At 41.6% G+C, this 15,390-nt stretch overlaps 1 protein-coding gene across 1 annotated transcript in view; it reads left to right on the forward strand.

Annotated features, from left to right (window-relative positions):
* The first annotated feature begins 10,479 nt into the window (after positions 1–10,479).
* Positions 10,480–15,390, forward strand: part of aass (aminoadipate-semialdehyde synthase) — a 35,131-nt gene continuing 30,220 nt past the window's right edge. Inside the window, 8 exon segments of the mRNA XM_062420503.1 lie at positions 10,480–10,774; positions 11,497–11,673; positions 12,383–12,481; positions 12,848–12,916; positions 13,686–13,737; positions 13,740–13,831; positions 13,948–14,026; positions 14,829–14,956. Of these exon segments, the coding sequence (XP_062276487.1) occupies positions 10,556–10,774; positions 11,497–11,673; positions 12,383–12,481; positions 12,848–12,916; positions 13,686–13,737; positions 13,740–13,831; positions 13,948–14,026; positions 14,829–14,956 (915 nt within the window). The 5' untranslated portion in view covers positions 10,480–10,555.

Below are 15,390 nucleotides of genomic sequence, written 5' to 3' on the forward strand. Positions count from 1 at the left end.
TGATGATTTAATGATAATAAGAGCAGAGAGATTGATGGTTCGGGTCTTTTCATTACATTTGTTGGCAAAAAAAAGTAAATATATAGATTAATACCAACCTGTGCTTCAACATGTTTATGATGAACATTCACAGCTTTCAATAATCAGTAAAGTACAAGTACCTCAAACTGTACTACAGTAGAGTACAAGTACCTCTGACTGTACTACAGTAAAGTACAAGTACTTCAAACTGTACTACAGTAAGGTACAAGTACTTCAAACTGTACTGCAGTAAAGTACAAGAACCTCAAACTGTACTACAGTAAAGTACAAGTACCTCAAACTGTACTACAGTAAAGTACAAGTACCTCAAACTGTACTACAGTAAAGTAGAAGTATTTCAGACTGTACTGCACTAAAGTACAAGTACTTCAAACTGTACTACAGTAAAGTACAAGTACTTCAAACTGTACTACAGTAAAGTACAAGTACTTCAAACTGTACTACAGTAAAGTACAAGTACCTCAAACTGTACTACAGTAAAGTACAAGTACCTCAAACTGTACTACAGTAAAGTACAAGTACCTTAACTGTACTACAGTAAAGTACAAGTACCTTAACTGTACTACAGTAAAGTACAAGTACCTCAAACTGTACTACAGTAAAGTACTGTGAGTAAATGTACTTAGTTACTTTCCAGCTCTGATCTCAGCTGTAACTTGTTGCTGATGAACCGTTGGTCATGTGACTCCTCCCCTTCTGCATCTCTGGTCCTGATTGGTCGACGAGCTCCGTCAGTCTGTCTGTTGTTATTTTTGATTTCAATCTCAGGATTATTGTAAAAAAACAAAGTGTTTTATGATATTTATTTTAAATTGTACCACTGTTATAACTTAAAGAGAAGAGCTCAACTGAAGACTACGGTATATTAAAAAAAAAAAATCTTGTCACGGTGAAAGTTAGTTTTTTTTTGGGCCTCTTGCTGCTTAACAAGAATACATAATAAATAAAATCAACTGTGTGTGCTCACTACCTCTTCACATTATTTACAGTATTTATAATTAACCCTCCTGTTGTCCTCAGGTCAAGGAAGGACAGGAGGAAGGGATGAGGAAGGGAGGAAGGTAGGAAGGAAGGAAGGAAGGAAGGAAGGAAGGAAGGAAGGAAATGAGTAAGGAGGGAGGGAGGGAGGGAGGGAGGAAAGGAAGAAGGAAGGAAGGAAAGGAGTAAGGAGGAAAAGAAGAAGGAAGTAAGGAGAGAAGGAAGGGAGGAAGGAAAGGGGGTAGCAAGGAAGGAAAGAAGGAAGGAAAGGAGTAAGGAGGGAGGAAGGAAGGAAGGAAGGAAGGAAAGGAGTAAGGAGGGAGGGAGGGAGGAGAAGAGGAAAGAAGGAAGGAAGGAAATGAGTAAGGAGGGAGGGAGGGAGGAAAGGAAGAAGGAAGGAAAGGAGTAAGGAGGAAAAGAAGAAGGGAAGTAAGGAAAGAAGGAAGGGAAGAAGGAAAGGGGGAAGGAAGGAAGGAAAGAAGGAAGGAAAGGAGTAAGGAGGACGGGAGGGAGGAAGGAAGGAAGGAAAGGAGTAAGGAGGGAGGGAGGGAGGAAAAGAGGAAAGAAGTAAGTAAGGAAGGAAGGAAGGAAGGAAATGAGTAAGGAGGGAGGGGGGAAGGAAAGGAAGAAGGAAGGAAAGGAAAGGAGTAAGGAGGAAAAGAAGAAGGAAGTAAGGAGAGAAGGAAGGGAAGAAGGAAAGGGGGAAGGAAGGAAGGAAAGAAGGAAGGAAAGGAGTAAGGAGGGAGGGAGGAATGAAGGAAGGAAGGAAAGGAGTAAGGAGGGAGGGAGGAAAAGAGGAAAGAAGTAAGGAAGGAAGGAAGGAAGGAAGGAAATGAGTAAGGAGGGAGGGAGGGAGGAAAGGAGGAAGGAAGGAAGGAAAGGAGTAAGGAGGAAAAGAAGAAGGAAGTAAGGAGATAAGGAAGGGAGGAAGGAAAGGGGGTAGGAAGGAAGGAAAGAAGGAAGGAAAGGAGTAAGGAGGGAGGGAGGAAAAGAAGAAGGAAGTAAGGAGAGAAGGAAGGGAGGAAGGAAAGGGGGTAGGAAGGAAGGAAAGAAGGAAGGAAAGGAGTAAGGAGGGAGGGAGGAAGGAAGGAAGGAAAGGAGTAAGGAGTAAGGAAGGGAGGAAAAGAGGAAAGAAGTCCTTCCTTTCTTTCTTTCTTTCTTCCTTTCTTTCTTCCTTTCCTTCCTTTTCTTTCTTCCTTTCTTTCTTTCTTTCTTTCTTTCTTTCTTTCTTTCTCTCTCTCTTTCTTTCTTTCTTTCTTTCTTTCTTCCTTCCTTTCTTCCTTCCTTCCTTCCTTCCTTCCTTCCTTTCTTTCTTTCTTTCTTTCTTTCTTTTCTTTCTTGAGTGTCTGTAAATAATAATGACACATTTTAAAAGATTAAAACTTGCAGGTTTATTCTAACTATAATTGCACATCTTCTTCTTGTCTATAAATGAGTTAAAACTTTAAATACTTCATTCATTTAATATAATAAGTTGTGCAGAGTTTTGCTTTAGTTGGCAGCTGCTGGTCATCACAGTGCGACAGACAGCAGGAGGCAGATCCTCAGCTCTGCACGCTGATTGGTAGGCAGACCGGCGCTCGGTTAATTATACGTCAACGTCTCCGGCGGGCGGTGACATCCACGTAGCTCCGCCCGGCTGCACTGCAAGAAGTTATCATTTCAGATTCTGACTGTTTTTATCTTCAGGTTAAATAATAAATGTGTATCTTTTAACGTGAGTCTTAAAATATGAGTCCACACAGTGCTGACACCGCCCACACAGGATTTACTGTGTATTAAATCAAACACGCCTCTCCAGCGCTCGTTCTTCTAACATGACCGGAAAACTAGTGGTGTTACCTTCAGAATAAAAGAGTAAAAAGGTACCTGTTGAAGTTTAATGTGAGGACAGTGGACAAATAAGATCAGGGATTATTATCATTAGTTGTTGGTTCTATAAAAAGTCAGAAAAGTGTTGATCAGTGTTTTCTAAAGTCCAAGATAATATCCTTAAATGTCCACAACTCAAATATATTCAGTTTACTGTCATAAAGAAATAAAAGAAACCAGAATATATTCACATTTAAGAAACTGGAATGTGAGAATTTGGACATTATAAATAAAAAACAATTGTTCTAACTCTCAGTCTGAAGAGGAACATGAAAAGATAAATAACTTTGACATGAAAATTTTATATAAAAAACTATAAAACTATAAAATAAAATGAATCACATTTAAAGGTTCTTTACATTACATTTATTACAGTAGCCTACATAAGCCATATACATGACATGACTTGAATATTGTTTGTCAATTAATTGATTTATTTGCAAACAATTACATGAATTACCAATTATTTTGATAATGGATTAATTTTTGAGTCATTATTTAAGTCTCTTTAAACAAATACCGTGATATTGATATTGCAAACATTATTGTATGGATGACTATTGGTGCTTCACAAAAATATTTACACAATGAGATTCTGGATAAATAATCTTCAGTAATGTTAGTGGGTTAAAGGCAAATAACAGAATAATAAAACAGTGTGTAAATTCAGAATATTACATAATTTTACTGTAATGCAGCTTTTAAAACCAGTCAAAGACAACACTTATATATATTAATATAATAATAATATCCAATATCTAAGTCTATCTAGTGTCATATCACGATATTGATATAATATTTGTATAATAAAGCTAAGCCAAGTAAAATTAACACTAAATAAAAATAGAATAAAATGAGAAAAATGAAAAATACTGAAAAACAACAAAAACAATAAAACTACAATAAAATTAGATTCACAGACAAAAAAATCAGTTCAACCAGTTTATTTAAAATTATGTAAATAAGAGAATAAAATAATCACCAGAAAGAATGAGTTTTACTTTGAAACCGTGACCGGATGTGAAGTGATTTACCGTGTGCGCGTGTGTGTACAGGAGCAGCTCCGTCTCACCTCTGCGTGACACTGCTGTCGGTGAGCCGTCGCCACGTTTCCTCTGCACGAGCCGGTGATCACAACCCGGTCACTAAGGTGGGTCCACGTGCACCATATCGATCTGCATGTCGATCATTAATGTGTTCAGGTAAACCGGAAATAACGCACGTGACCATAGAGCAGGTTAAATATGCAACAGAGTAGCGCACGAGACTCTGGTAGTTGTTTTATTGCTTTTAACTTTATAAAAATACTGCAAACAAGTAAAAGTACTGCAGTATTATGAGTGATGTAGTATGCAGTATTACAGTAAAAGTACTGCAGTATTATGAGCGATGTAGTATGCAGTATTACAGTAAAAGTACTGCAGTATTATAGTGATGTAGTATGCAGTATTACAGTAAAAGTACTGCAGTATTATAGTGATGTAGTATGCAGTATTACAGTAAAAGTACTGCAGTATTATAGTGATGTAGTATGCAGTATTACAGTAAAAGTACTGCAGTATTATGAGTGATGTAGTATGCAGTATTACAGTAAAGTACTGCAGTATTATAGTGATGTAGTATGCAGTATTACAGTAAAAGTACTGCAGTATTATAGTGATGTAGTATGCAGTATTACAGTAAAGTAGTGGTTTGGTCCTCTGACTGATATATTATTATTATGACATCATTAGATTATTAATAGTGAAGCATCAGTGTTAGAGCAGCATGTTACTGTTGGAGCTGCTGGAGGTGGAGCTAGTTTACACTACTTTATATACAGTTAGCTAGTTTAGTCCAGTGGTTCCCAACCTAGGGGTGGGGCCCCTCCAAAGGGTCAGCAGACTGTGAGCTTTCAGTAGTCTTATAAGTTGACTGGAGTTAACACTGTGTGACATGGATCTAACGGACTTGGTTTCGACATTAAGTTTGATGTATGTCGATTGTACGATGATCAATCCTTCTGAAGGCTGAGAGAGCTCCAGCAGCGTCATTACAAACAGGTTTCTGCTCCCACGACTCAACAAGATTTTCTTCTTTGTTGGAATCCCAAACATTTAGTTTTGCCTCTGTCGTTGAGTTTAGCACCAGTGTTGCATTGATCAGTCCATCATTTCACGCTGCATTCCTATTGGTTCGTTCGTAGGCGTTGTTCATTGCAGTAGTTACGTTGTGAGATAGGTTTGCTAAATATTTGAGTCTCTGTTGACATTGGTCGTGGCTCCAAATCAGGCGTCCTAAGATATCGCCATGTTTCTTTTGTGCTGGACTATTTCTTGGCCTGGCGTCAGACTTCCTGTATTACAGCAGCAGTCCTTTGTTTGTACGCTGGCCCACGATAAGTCGAAGTAGTCGTGAGCACATCAACAACCTCAGCGGTAAAAGATGCTCATTACAAAAATTGATTAAATTATTATACCAGGAGCTGCAATGCTAGACGTACCTTCACACTGCTCTCCTACAGCACAGACTGTGTAGATGATTGATTGTGTATGAATACGGACATGTCTCCACTTGCTGCCGCTATGCAAAAGTGAAGCCAAAATATCTCCTTTTCGGGAGCGGCCATCTTTCCATGTGACAACCTGCAGGGACACGCTTCCCTCAACCGACCTGCTGTTTGATGGAGGGTTGAGATCGGCTGTCAATCATGACATCACATCATGACATCACATCCCCTTTTCGATCGTCAAATAACTAATTAAAAACAAACTTTATCAGAAAAATGAGCACTTGGACAAACATCGGCGTGATGAAAATGATCTAAAGTAGAAAACGTTTTATATGCTGACAGAAGAGATGGTGACACTAGAAGAGGAAGAAGAAGAAGACACACAACCACAATGGCGGACAGCTCCATGTGAGAGTCATTGTCTACTTTAACAGCTTATTTATACCAGACGGGGAGTTCTGGTCCTCTAAATGAGGCCAACCAGGAAGTAACTTAAAACTGCATTCTATCAAAAGGCCACCAGGGGGCGACCGTTTTGGTGTCAAAAGGACTTCCGTCTCTATACAAGTCAATGGAGAATTCACCAACTTCTCACTTGATTTCTAACCTCAGTAAACGTTTTCAAAATGTGTTTATGGTCTCAATCGCTAGTTTAAAGCCTTCTTCAATGCAGTATGATGTTCATTTGGGACATTTTGGCCTCCCTGATTTTATATGTGACGATAAAGCAGGGTATGCATTAGGGCGTGGCTACGTGGTGATTGACAGGTTGATTGGTTCACAGGTTCAGGAGGGCGCCTCATGCTCCTCCTGATGCCCATATAAGTAGAATCCCTGTTTTTATTTTTCCCAGCATGCACCTGAAATTTTCAAGATGGCGCTGCTCAGATCCGATACTATTGGCCTCCGAGCAGCAGTCCACAAACCAATGGGTGACGTCACGGATGTTACGTCCATTATATATACAGTCTATGGTTTAGAGACGTTAGAAGTATTTGCAGCAAGAACGGCAAAACATTCATCAGTCCCAAGGATGTGAAAACAATCACAGTCCACATAGAGGCCGATGATGTTGTGAAACAGTCAGAAGTGCTGAAATGAGACTTTATTGATCTGTTGAACACAGCCAGGTCTGTGAATGCTGAGGTGTTCATCAGTGGGCGTCTAACTCCAGTCAGAAGAGGAGTGGAGAGACTCAGCAGACTGTTGGCACTGAACACAATCACTGCACTTTATTGACAATTTCAACCTTTTCTTGGACAGCAGACAACTTTTTTTTTAGAGCAGGTGGACTTTGTCTTGTCTAGTCAGCTTCTCTCTTACTTATTTTATTTCCTGAGTCACCCATCTGTTCCCTCTGCCAAGAACAACGGGAACCAAAACTATAAGAAGACAAAACAAAAACACAGCAGCTACCTTGAGAGAGAGACATCAGAGACATGTTCCTTTATTATGAAGAGTTGGGTCATGTTAGTTTGATTAGAAACAGACACAAAGACTCATAACAGTGTCAGGTTTTGATAGGGTTGGGCAATTAATCGAAAATAATGGAAACCGACATTTAGAAACTCTAATGGACTTAATCTTCCTCATGTCAATTAATCGTGATGTTCACTGTTGCCATGACAGCCAGTGATTGATCACTTTTGTAGAGTTGCTTCAACAGCCAGAAAACTTTCATCCCCAAATAATGATTAGGAGTAGGGCTAGGTAGGAAGGAAGGAAGGAAGGAAGGAAGGAAAGAAGGAAGGATGAAAGGACAGATGGAAGGAAGGAAGTAAGGACAGAAGGAAGGAAGGACAGATGGAAGGAAGGACAGATGGAAGGAATGAAGGAAAGACAGATAGAAAGACAGATGGAAGGAAGGAAAGAAGGAAGGAAGGAAGGAAGGAAGGAAGGACAGATGGAAGGAAGGAAGGAAGTAAGGACAGATGGAAGGAAGGAAGTAAGGACAGAAGGAAAGAAGGAAGGACAGATGGAAGGAAGGAAGGAAGGACAGATGGAAAGAAGGAAGGACAAATGGAAGAAAGGAAGGAAGGAGGGAAGGAAGGAAGGAAGGAAGGACAGATGGAAGGAAGGAAGGAAGTAAGGACAGATGGAAGGAAGGAAGTAAGGACAGAAGGAAAGAAGGAAGGACAGATGGAAGGAAGGAAGGAAGGACAGATGGAAAGAAGGAAGGACAAATGGAAGAAAGGAAGGAAGGAGGGAGGGAAGGAAGGAAGGACAGATGGAAGTAAGGATGGAAGGAATATCACAAAATATAGTGTGAGGGCAGCAGTGTAAAACACACAACAAAAGAAACTGAAAACACATAATCGTTCATTAATCGTAATCCAGGTTAAAAGTTCAATTAATCGTGATTTAGATTTTTGCCATAATCGCCCAGCCCTAGGTTTTGAGTCTCTGGAGAGTAGTTCTGTGTAAGGAAGAGTCTGCTTTAGTAGTTAGTTGTGTTACGCATCACAAAGTCTTGTCTTGTTTGAATCTGATCAATGTGACGAAATGTTGATTGTTTAATATAAAGAGAGTCGCATCCTTGCTCATCAAACATGGCTAATTTACCAGGAAACTCAACGATTCTACAAGTTTAACATCCATTCTTCATGTTTGGATCCAAACCAACAATGAACTGATCTACTAACATGTATTATTATTTGCATAGAATAGTTTATTGTCATTGTGCATGTATACGCTGCCTGAGTGGAGCTCAAATAGAAAGTATCCACAGTCTGATAGATCTTATTACTCTGTTGTTGTCCTTAAAAACACATCAGTGAGTCTCACAGCTGCTACTGGGTCACATGTTCCTTTATTATGAAGAGTTTGGTCATGTTAGTTTGATTAGAAACAGACACAAAGACTTATAACAGTGTCAGGTTTTGAGTCTCTGGAGAGTAGTTCTGTGTAATGAAGAGTCCTGCTTTAGTAGTTAGATGTGTTACGCATCACAAAGTCTTGTCTTGTTTGAATCTGATCAATGTGACGAGTAAAGAGAGTCTCATCCTTGCCCATCAAACATGGCTAATTTACCAGGAAACTTAACTGATTCTACACATTTAACATCCATTCTTCATCAGTCACAGCAGATTTAGGTTTAGTGTGCCTTCTCTTTGTATTGCCTTGTATGTCGATGCAAACATAAAAGAAAATCAATACAAATGTCAGCTTCACTTCTTCCATTGTTGTCTGTCCTACAACAGTCCCTCGCTTTCCTTTTCACCTCAGGAAACACATTTAAAGCTTTAGAAACGGGTCACAAGTAGTGTTTTAACCCTCCTGTTGTCCTCGAGGGGAGGAAGGAAGGAAGGGAGGTAGGAAGAAGGAAGGAAAGGAGGAATGAAGGGAGGAAGAAGGAAGGAAAGGAGGGAGGGAAGAAAGGAGGAATGAAGGGAGGAAGAATGAAGGGAGGAAGGAAGAAGGAAGGAATGAAGGGAGGAAGAAGGAAGGAAAGGAGGGAGGGAGGAAGGAAGAAGGATGGAAAGGAGGGAGGAAGGAAGGAAAGGAGGAAGAAGGAAGGAAAGGAGGAATGAAGGGAGGAAGAAGGAAACAAAGAAGGAAGGAAGGACAGAGGAAAGAAGGAAGGAAAGAAGGACGGAGGAAAGAAAGAAGGAAGGGAGGTAGGAAGGAGGGAGGAAAGTAGGAAAGAGGGAGGGAGGGAGAAAGGAAAAGAGGAAGGAAGGAAAGAAGGACAGAAGGAAGGAAGAAAGGGGGATGGAGGAAGGAAAGAAGGAACAGTCAAAACAGACGGGGTCAATTTGACCCGGGAGGACGACACGAAGGTTAAACTCTCAGCATTCAGACTCAAATAAAATGGCGAAGTGTAAATGTAAAGCACTGTGTAGTAAATAGAGATATAGATATAGTGATTTCAGTCATGGCCTCAAAAACTCAACAAGGTTCCTAAAGGTTCAGATTATGTAAAGAACCAGATTCCAGGTAGTTGAGTATTGGTCCTGCTCCTCATGATGTTGCTCTGATAGTCATGTTATCTCTTGAGTGTTCAGCAGTGTGTTGTGCTGTCATGTTTCTGCAGTTCTGTCTCATCAGAGGGTTTATTTCACTCTGTCTGAACCACCTGTTTATCAGCAGCTCTCTCCCAGCAGCAAACTCCACCTGACCTCTGACCTCTCAATCATATGTTGCTGTGACTTCTCAGAGGGTCACACACACTAATACTTAGACATTGGGTGTTTCTTTGAACTGTATTTCCATTTAGATTTTGTCAAGTGTGTGTCTGTCCTAAGGCTGCTCAATTATGGAAAAAATCATACTCACGATTATTTGGGTCAAATTTATAATCACGATTATTAAAACGATTTTTTTTTAACTTTAGAAAGATGCTGCATTTATTGGACATTTCTCGTCCATTCGGGTTAATTAATGTTCTCTCCCAGCAGCCTTTTATCTGCCGCTTAACTCAGCATCGTCTGACGCAGGCTGGAAACTCTGCACTTTTATTTAAAGTTAAAACATTTCGTCGTGTGTTTCAGCTTCTGAATAACTAGGTCCAGCGTTAAATAACTATAAGGCAAGGCAGAAAGGAAGGAAGGAAGGAAAAGAAGAGAGGAAAGAAGAGATGAAAGGAAGGAAGGAAAAGAAGGAAGGAAGGAAGGAAAAGAAGGAAGAAAGGAAGGAAGGAAAAGAAGAAAGGAAGGAAGGAGGGAAATAAGGAAGGGAGGAAAGAAAGATGGAAGGAAGGAGGAGAAGGAAGGAAGAAAGGAAAAGAAGGAGGAGAAGGAAGGAAGGAAGGAGAGGAAGGAAGGAAGGAAGGAAAAGAAGAGAGGTTAAGATGATGATAGGTCACGCACCACATCCTGGTTTTTAATAATCAGTGAGTAAACTCAGCATCGTCTGACGCAGGCTGGAAAATGTTCTCTTTTATTTCAGCTTCTGTCAAACTAACGGAGCTGCGGCGGCTTCCTGTTTAAGCTTTTCAAAATAAAACCTTTGTTATTGAGCGCTATCTCATTATTATTATTATTATTAAAAATCGTTTCCCCCCGATTTTATTAGTTTTGAGATCGTTTGGCCCTTAAATCATGATCACGATCAAATTGCGATTAATTGAGCAGCCCTAGTCTGTCCCTGAATGTCACGAGTCATATCTGAGATAAACGTTGTAGTCAGCAATCTGTGGCTCCGTCTCTTTGTCCCGAGCAGGGCGGTGAAGTCATGTTCCGACTCCTCAGTCGTCAAGGTAAGAGGACGCCTTGCTGCCTCGCAGGCCAGCGTCGCCATGGCCACCACAAGGCCGTCATAGCCATCCGCCGTGAGGACATCAACCCCTGGGAGAGGAGAGCGCCGCTGGCTCCGCGCCACGTCAAAGAACTCACCCATGCCGGCGTCAAAGTCCTGGTCCAACCCTCCAACCGCAGAGCGATCCACGAGAAGGTAAAGCAAGGGATTCTGGGAAAAAACTGGTTGATTGATTATCTTCTTGTTGAATTGATGAGTTGTTAAAGTCCGTGTAAAGTAAGAATAAATATGTGTTCTGAGTTTGACATACCACAGAAAAGTGTGTTGTTAACCACCCTGCAAAATTTGAATGATTAAAAAAATCGGCAAATATATGAAATTAGGCTTCAAAGTTGTGTAAAAGTCTGCCTATTTCTCTGCTCCCAAACGCTGTGGGAGTGGCGGAAGGAAGGAAGGGAGGAAAGAAGGAGGAAGGAATGGAGGAAAGGAAAGAAGGAAGGATGGAGGAAAGAAGGAAGGTAGGAGGGAGGAAGGAAGGAAGGAAGAAGGGAGGAAGGAAGGAAAGAAGGACAGAGGAAGGGAGGGAGGAAGGAAGGAGGGAGGGAGGAAGAAAGGGCGATGGAAGAAGGAAAGAAGGAAGGGAGGAAAGAGAGAGGAAGGAAAGAAAGATAGAAGGAGAAGGAAGGAGGAAGGACGGAAGGAAGGAAACAAGGAACAGTCAAAACAGACGGGGTCAATTTGACCCGGGAGGACGACACAAAGGTTAAGAAGCTGGAACCAGAGAATTTTGGCATTTTCTCTTGACTCAAACGATTGATTAGTATAAAAACTAATCAGTTAACCAGACTAATAGTTGTAGCTGTTACAGTGTGAGTTCTTCTGCCAGCTGTTTAACTCGGCGTGTGCTTTGGTTTCAGTATTACATGAAAGCGGGGGCCGTCGTTCAGGAGGACATCTCAGAGGCTTCTCTGATCATCGGGGTGAAGAGGATGCCTGAGGAGAAGATCATTCCCAAGAAGACCTACGCCTTCTTTTCCCACACCATCAAGGCTCAGGAGGCCAACATGGGCCTTCTGGAGGACCTGCTGAAGAAGGTAAGCACATAGTTTACTCATATATAAAGTTGGTAGGGCACTACTTACAGTTAGAATCAGGCGGGGAGTTCCGGTCCTCTGAAATGAGGCCAACCAGGAAGTAACTTAAAACTGCATTCTATCAAAAGGCCACCAGGGGGCGACCGTTTTGGTGTCAAAAGGACTTCCGTCTCTATACAAGTCAATGGAGAATTCACCAACTTCTCACTTGATTTCTAACCTCAGTAAACGTTTTCAAAATGTGTTTATGGTCTCAATCGCTAGTTTAAAGCCTTCTTCAATGCAGTATGATGTTCATTTGGGACATTTTGGCCTCCCTGATTTTATATGTGACGATAAAGCAGGGTATGCATTAGGGCGTGGCTACGTGGTGATTGACAGGTTGATTGGTTCACAGGTTCAGGAGGGCGCCTCATGCTCCTCCTGATGCCCATATAAGTAGAATCCCTGTTTTATTTTTCCCAGCATGCACCTGAAATGTTCAAGATGGCGCTGCTCAGATCCGATACTATTGGCCTCCGAGCAGCAGTCCACAAACCAATGGGTGACGTCACGGCTGTTACGTCCATCATATATACAGTCTATGGTTAGAATAGAAGAAGCTGCTTTGACTCCAGAAGACTATCACCATATCAGCTTTAAACACAATAAAACAGTTGCAGCTCTTTTTCTGGGTGTTTGACTTTTCTCTCATGTGTTCTGTTCTCAGGAGGTTCGTCTGATTGATTATGAGAAGATGGTCGACGCTAACGGCTACCGGATCGTAGCGTTTGGCCAGTGGGCCGGTGTTGCAGGTACGATGTTAAAAGTTTTTGTTGCTGTGGAGAAACTACAGTAACCCTAAAGATCAAGTACCTGATAGTTGAGCCATTAAACCAACATGAGATGTGTTGAAACGTGTCAGCTGGACCTTTGCCGTCCGATCAGGCGACAGTTGAGTCAGACTTGTGTCAACATGACGACAAACTGCTGCATCAAAATCAATGTTTTTATCACTCTGAGCAACTTTTATTTGTTTTTATAAAGTAATCACAGAACAAATATGACCTGACACATTAGTTCTGTGCTGCTCAAAGTCAAAGGTCAACAGCAGTCTCTCTTCTGTTTGCATTGGTTCATGTCTAAGTAGTAGATCATAATGATGATTCATTGACTGTATATGTTTGTTTTGTAGGAATGATTAAATATCCTGCATGGACTGGGTCTGCGTTACCTGGCGTTAGGACATCACACTCCCTTCATGGTAAGATAACTCATTCTGCTTTAACCTTCCTGTCGTCTCGTACCCGGGTCAAATTGACCCCGTCTGTTTTTGACTGTTCCTCCTTTCCTCCCTTCCTTCCTTCCTTCCTTCCTTCCTTCCTTCCTTCCTTCCTTCCTTCCTTCCTCTCTCCTTCTCTCTTTCTTTCCTCCCCCTACCTTCCTCCCTTCCTCCCTTCCTTCTTTCGTCCCTTCCTCTTTTCCTTTCTCCCTCCCTCCCTCCTTCCTTCCTTCTTCCTCCCTCCTTCTTACCTTCCTTCCTTCTTCCTTCCTTCCTTTCCTTTCTCTCTTCTTTCCTTCCTTCCCTCCTTCTTCTTCCCTTCCTTCCTTCCTTCCCCTCCCTCCCTTCCTTCCTTCCTTCCTTCCTTCCTTCCTTCCTCCATCTCTCCTTTCCTTCCTTCTTCCTCCCTCCCCTCCTTTCCTTCCTTCTTCCTCCTTTCCTTCCTTTCTTCCTCCCTACTTTCCTTCTTTCATTCCTTCCCTCCCTCCCTCCTTTCCCTTCCTTCCTTCCTAACAGGAAAGGTTAACAGCTTTTCCCTCATACTGCATAGAATCATAAGTAGTAGTATTTACTTGATCTCACCATTATACAGTTTTATCTTTCTTATTTAACCACCAGCCTGATCCTGTTAGCTGTTAATAAACAAACATATATTTATATATTTATATATTTATATATTTATATTTATCTGAATTGAGACCCAGCTCCTCTCCCTCATGTGATTTTGACCCCCGCTCTTTCTGTCTCGCAGCACATCGGCATGGCTCACAACTACAGGAACGTGAGCCAGGCCGTGCAGGCAGTGAGGATTGTGGGTATGAGATCTCCATGGGCCTCATGCCTAAATCCATCGGCCCCGTGACGTTTTGTTTCACCGGAACCGGAAACGTGTCCAAGGTACGTCGGGGTCAGACTCTCAGCTCTCTGAGACTGGTTGAGGCTGGACGGAGGAACAACATGAAGAGAAGATGATGTCTGTTAAGTCTTCTTTGTGACTCTTTTGTTCTCCGCAGGGAGCCCAAGACATCATCAACGAGCTTCCTGTTGAATATGTTGAACCTCATGAGTTGAAGGATGTCTGTGAAGCTGGAGGTATGATGTCAGTTGGGGGGGGGGGGGGGGGGGGGGGGTTTATAAGTGCAAAAATGGCCAATTATTGTGTTTTTATGCTTTTCTTTGACTTTTAATGATGGTTGAATAACATCTGGATAACTTACTTTGGGCTGTTTTGAATGGCAGCAGATGTTTTTCATGATTTTTTTTTAACATATTTTGAAGATTGATGATTAAAATTGAAAGTAAGTAATTGGCAGATTAATCAGTAATGAAAATAATTGTTAGTTTTTAAACCTAAAATAAAATCAGAAGCAAACTTTTCAAAGAAGAAAAAGTTCAAGTAAAATGTAAAAAATCTCTCGAGCTCGATTTACTCAAGTACTGCAATTAATTTATTACATCTCCAGAGGGAAATATTATACTTTACTGTAGTACAGTTTGAGGTACTTGTACTTTACTGCAGTACAGTTTGAGGTACTTGTACTTTACTGTAGTACAGTTTGAGGTACTTGTACTTTACTGCAGTACAGTTTGAGGTACTTGTACTTTACTGCAGTACAGTTTGAGGTACTTGTACTTTACTGTAGTACAGTTAGAGGTACTTGTACTTTACTGTAGTACAGGTTGAGGTACTTGTACTTTACTGTAGTACAGTTAGAGGTACTTGTACTTTACTGTAGTACAGTTTGAGGTACTTGTACTTTACTGTAGTACAGTTTGAAGTACTTGTACTTTACTGTAGTACAGTTTGAGGTACTTATACTTTACTGTAGTACAGTTTGAGGTACTTCTCTCGTGCTTTCAGGTGAATAATTAAAGTATAATGTTGTTTTATCAGATATGACCAAAGTGTACGCCACCGTTCTGAGCCGACATCACCACCTGATCAGGAAGAGCGATGGCGTTTACGACCCCTTCGAGTATGAACACCACCCAGAACTGTACACCTCCAACTTCAGGACCAGCGTGAGTCTCACTCTCACTCCTTCCTTCCTTTTTCCTCCCTTCCAATCCTTCTTCCTTCCTTCCTCCCTCCCTCCTTTACTTCCTTCTTCCTTCCTTCCTCCCTCCTTTTTCCTCCCTTCCATCCTTCCCTTCTTCCTTTCCTTCCTTCTTCCTTCCTTCCTCCCTCCCTCCTTTACTTCCTTCTTCCATCCTTCCTCCCTCCTTTCCTTCCTTCCTTCTTCCTCACTTCCATCCTTCCTCCCTCCTTTCCTTCATTCTTCCTTCCTTCCTCCCTCCTTTCCTTCCTTCCTTCTTCCTTCCTTCCTCCTTTACTTCCTGCTTCCATCCTTCCTTCCTTCCTCCCCCTCCTTCCTTCTTCCTCCCTTCCTCCCTCCCTCCTTTCCTTCATTCTTCCTAACCCTAACCCTTCACCCCCCCCCCATCCTCCTTTACAG

The sequence above is a fragment of the Scomber scombrus genome, chromosome 6, assembly GCF_963691925.1.
Source record: "Scomber scombrus chromosome 6, fScoSco1.1, whole genome shotgun sequence".
NCBI lineage: Eukaryota > Metazoa > Chordata > Actinopteri > Scombriformes > Scombridae > Scomber > Scomber scombrus.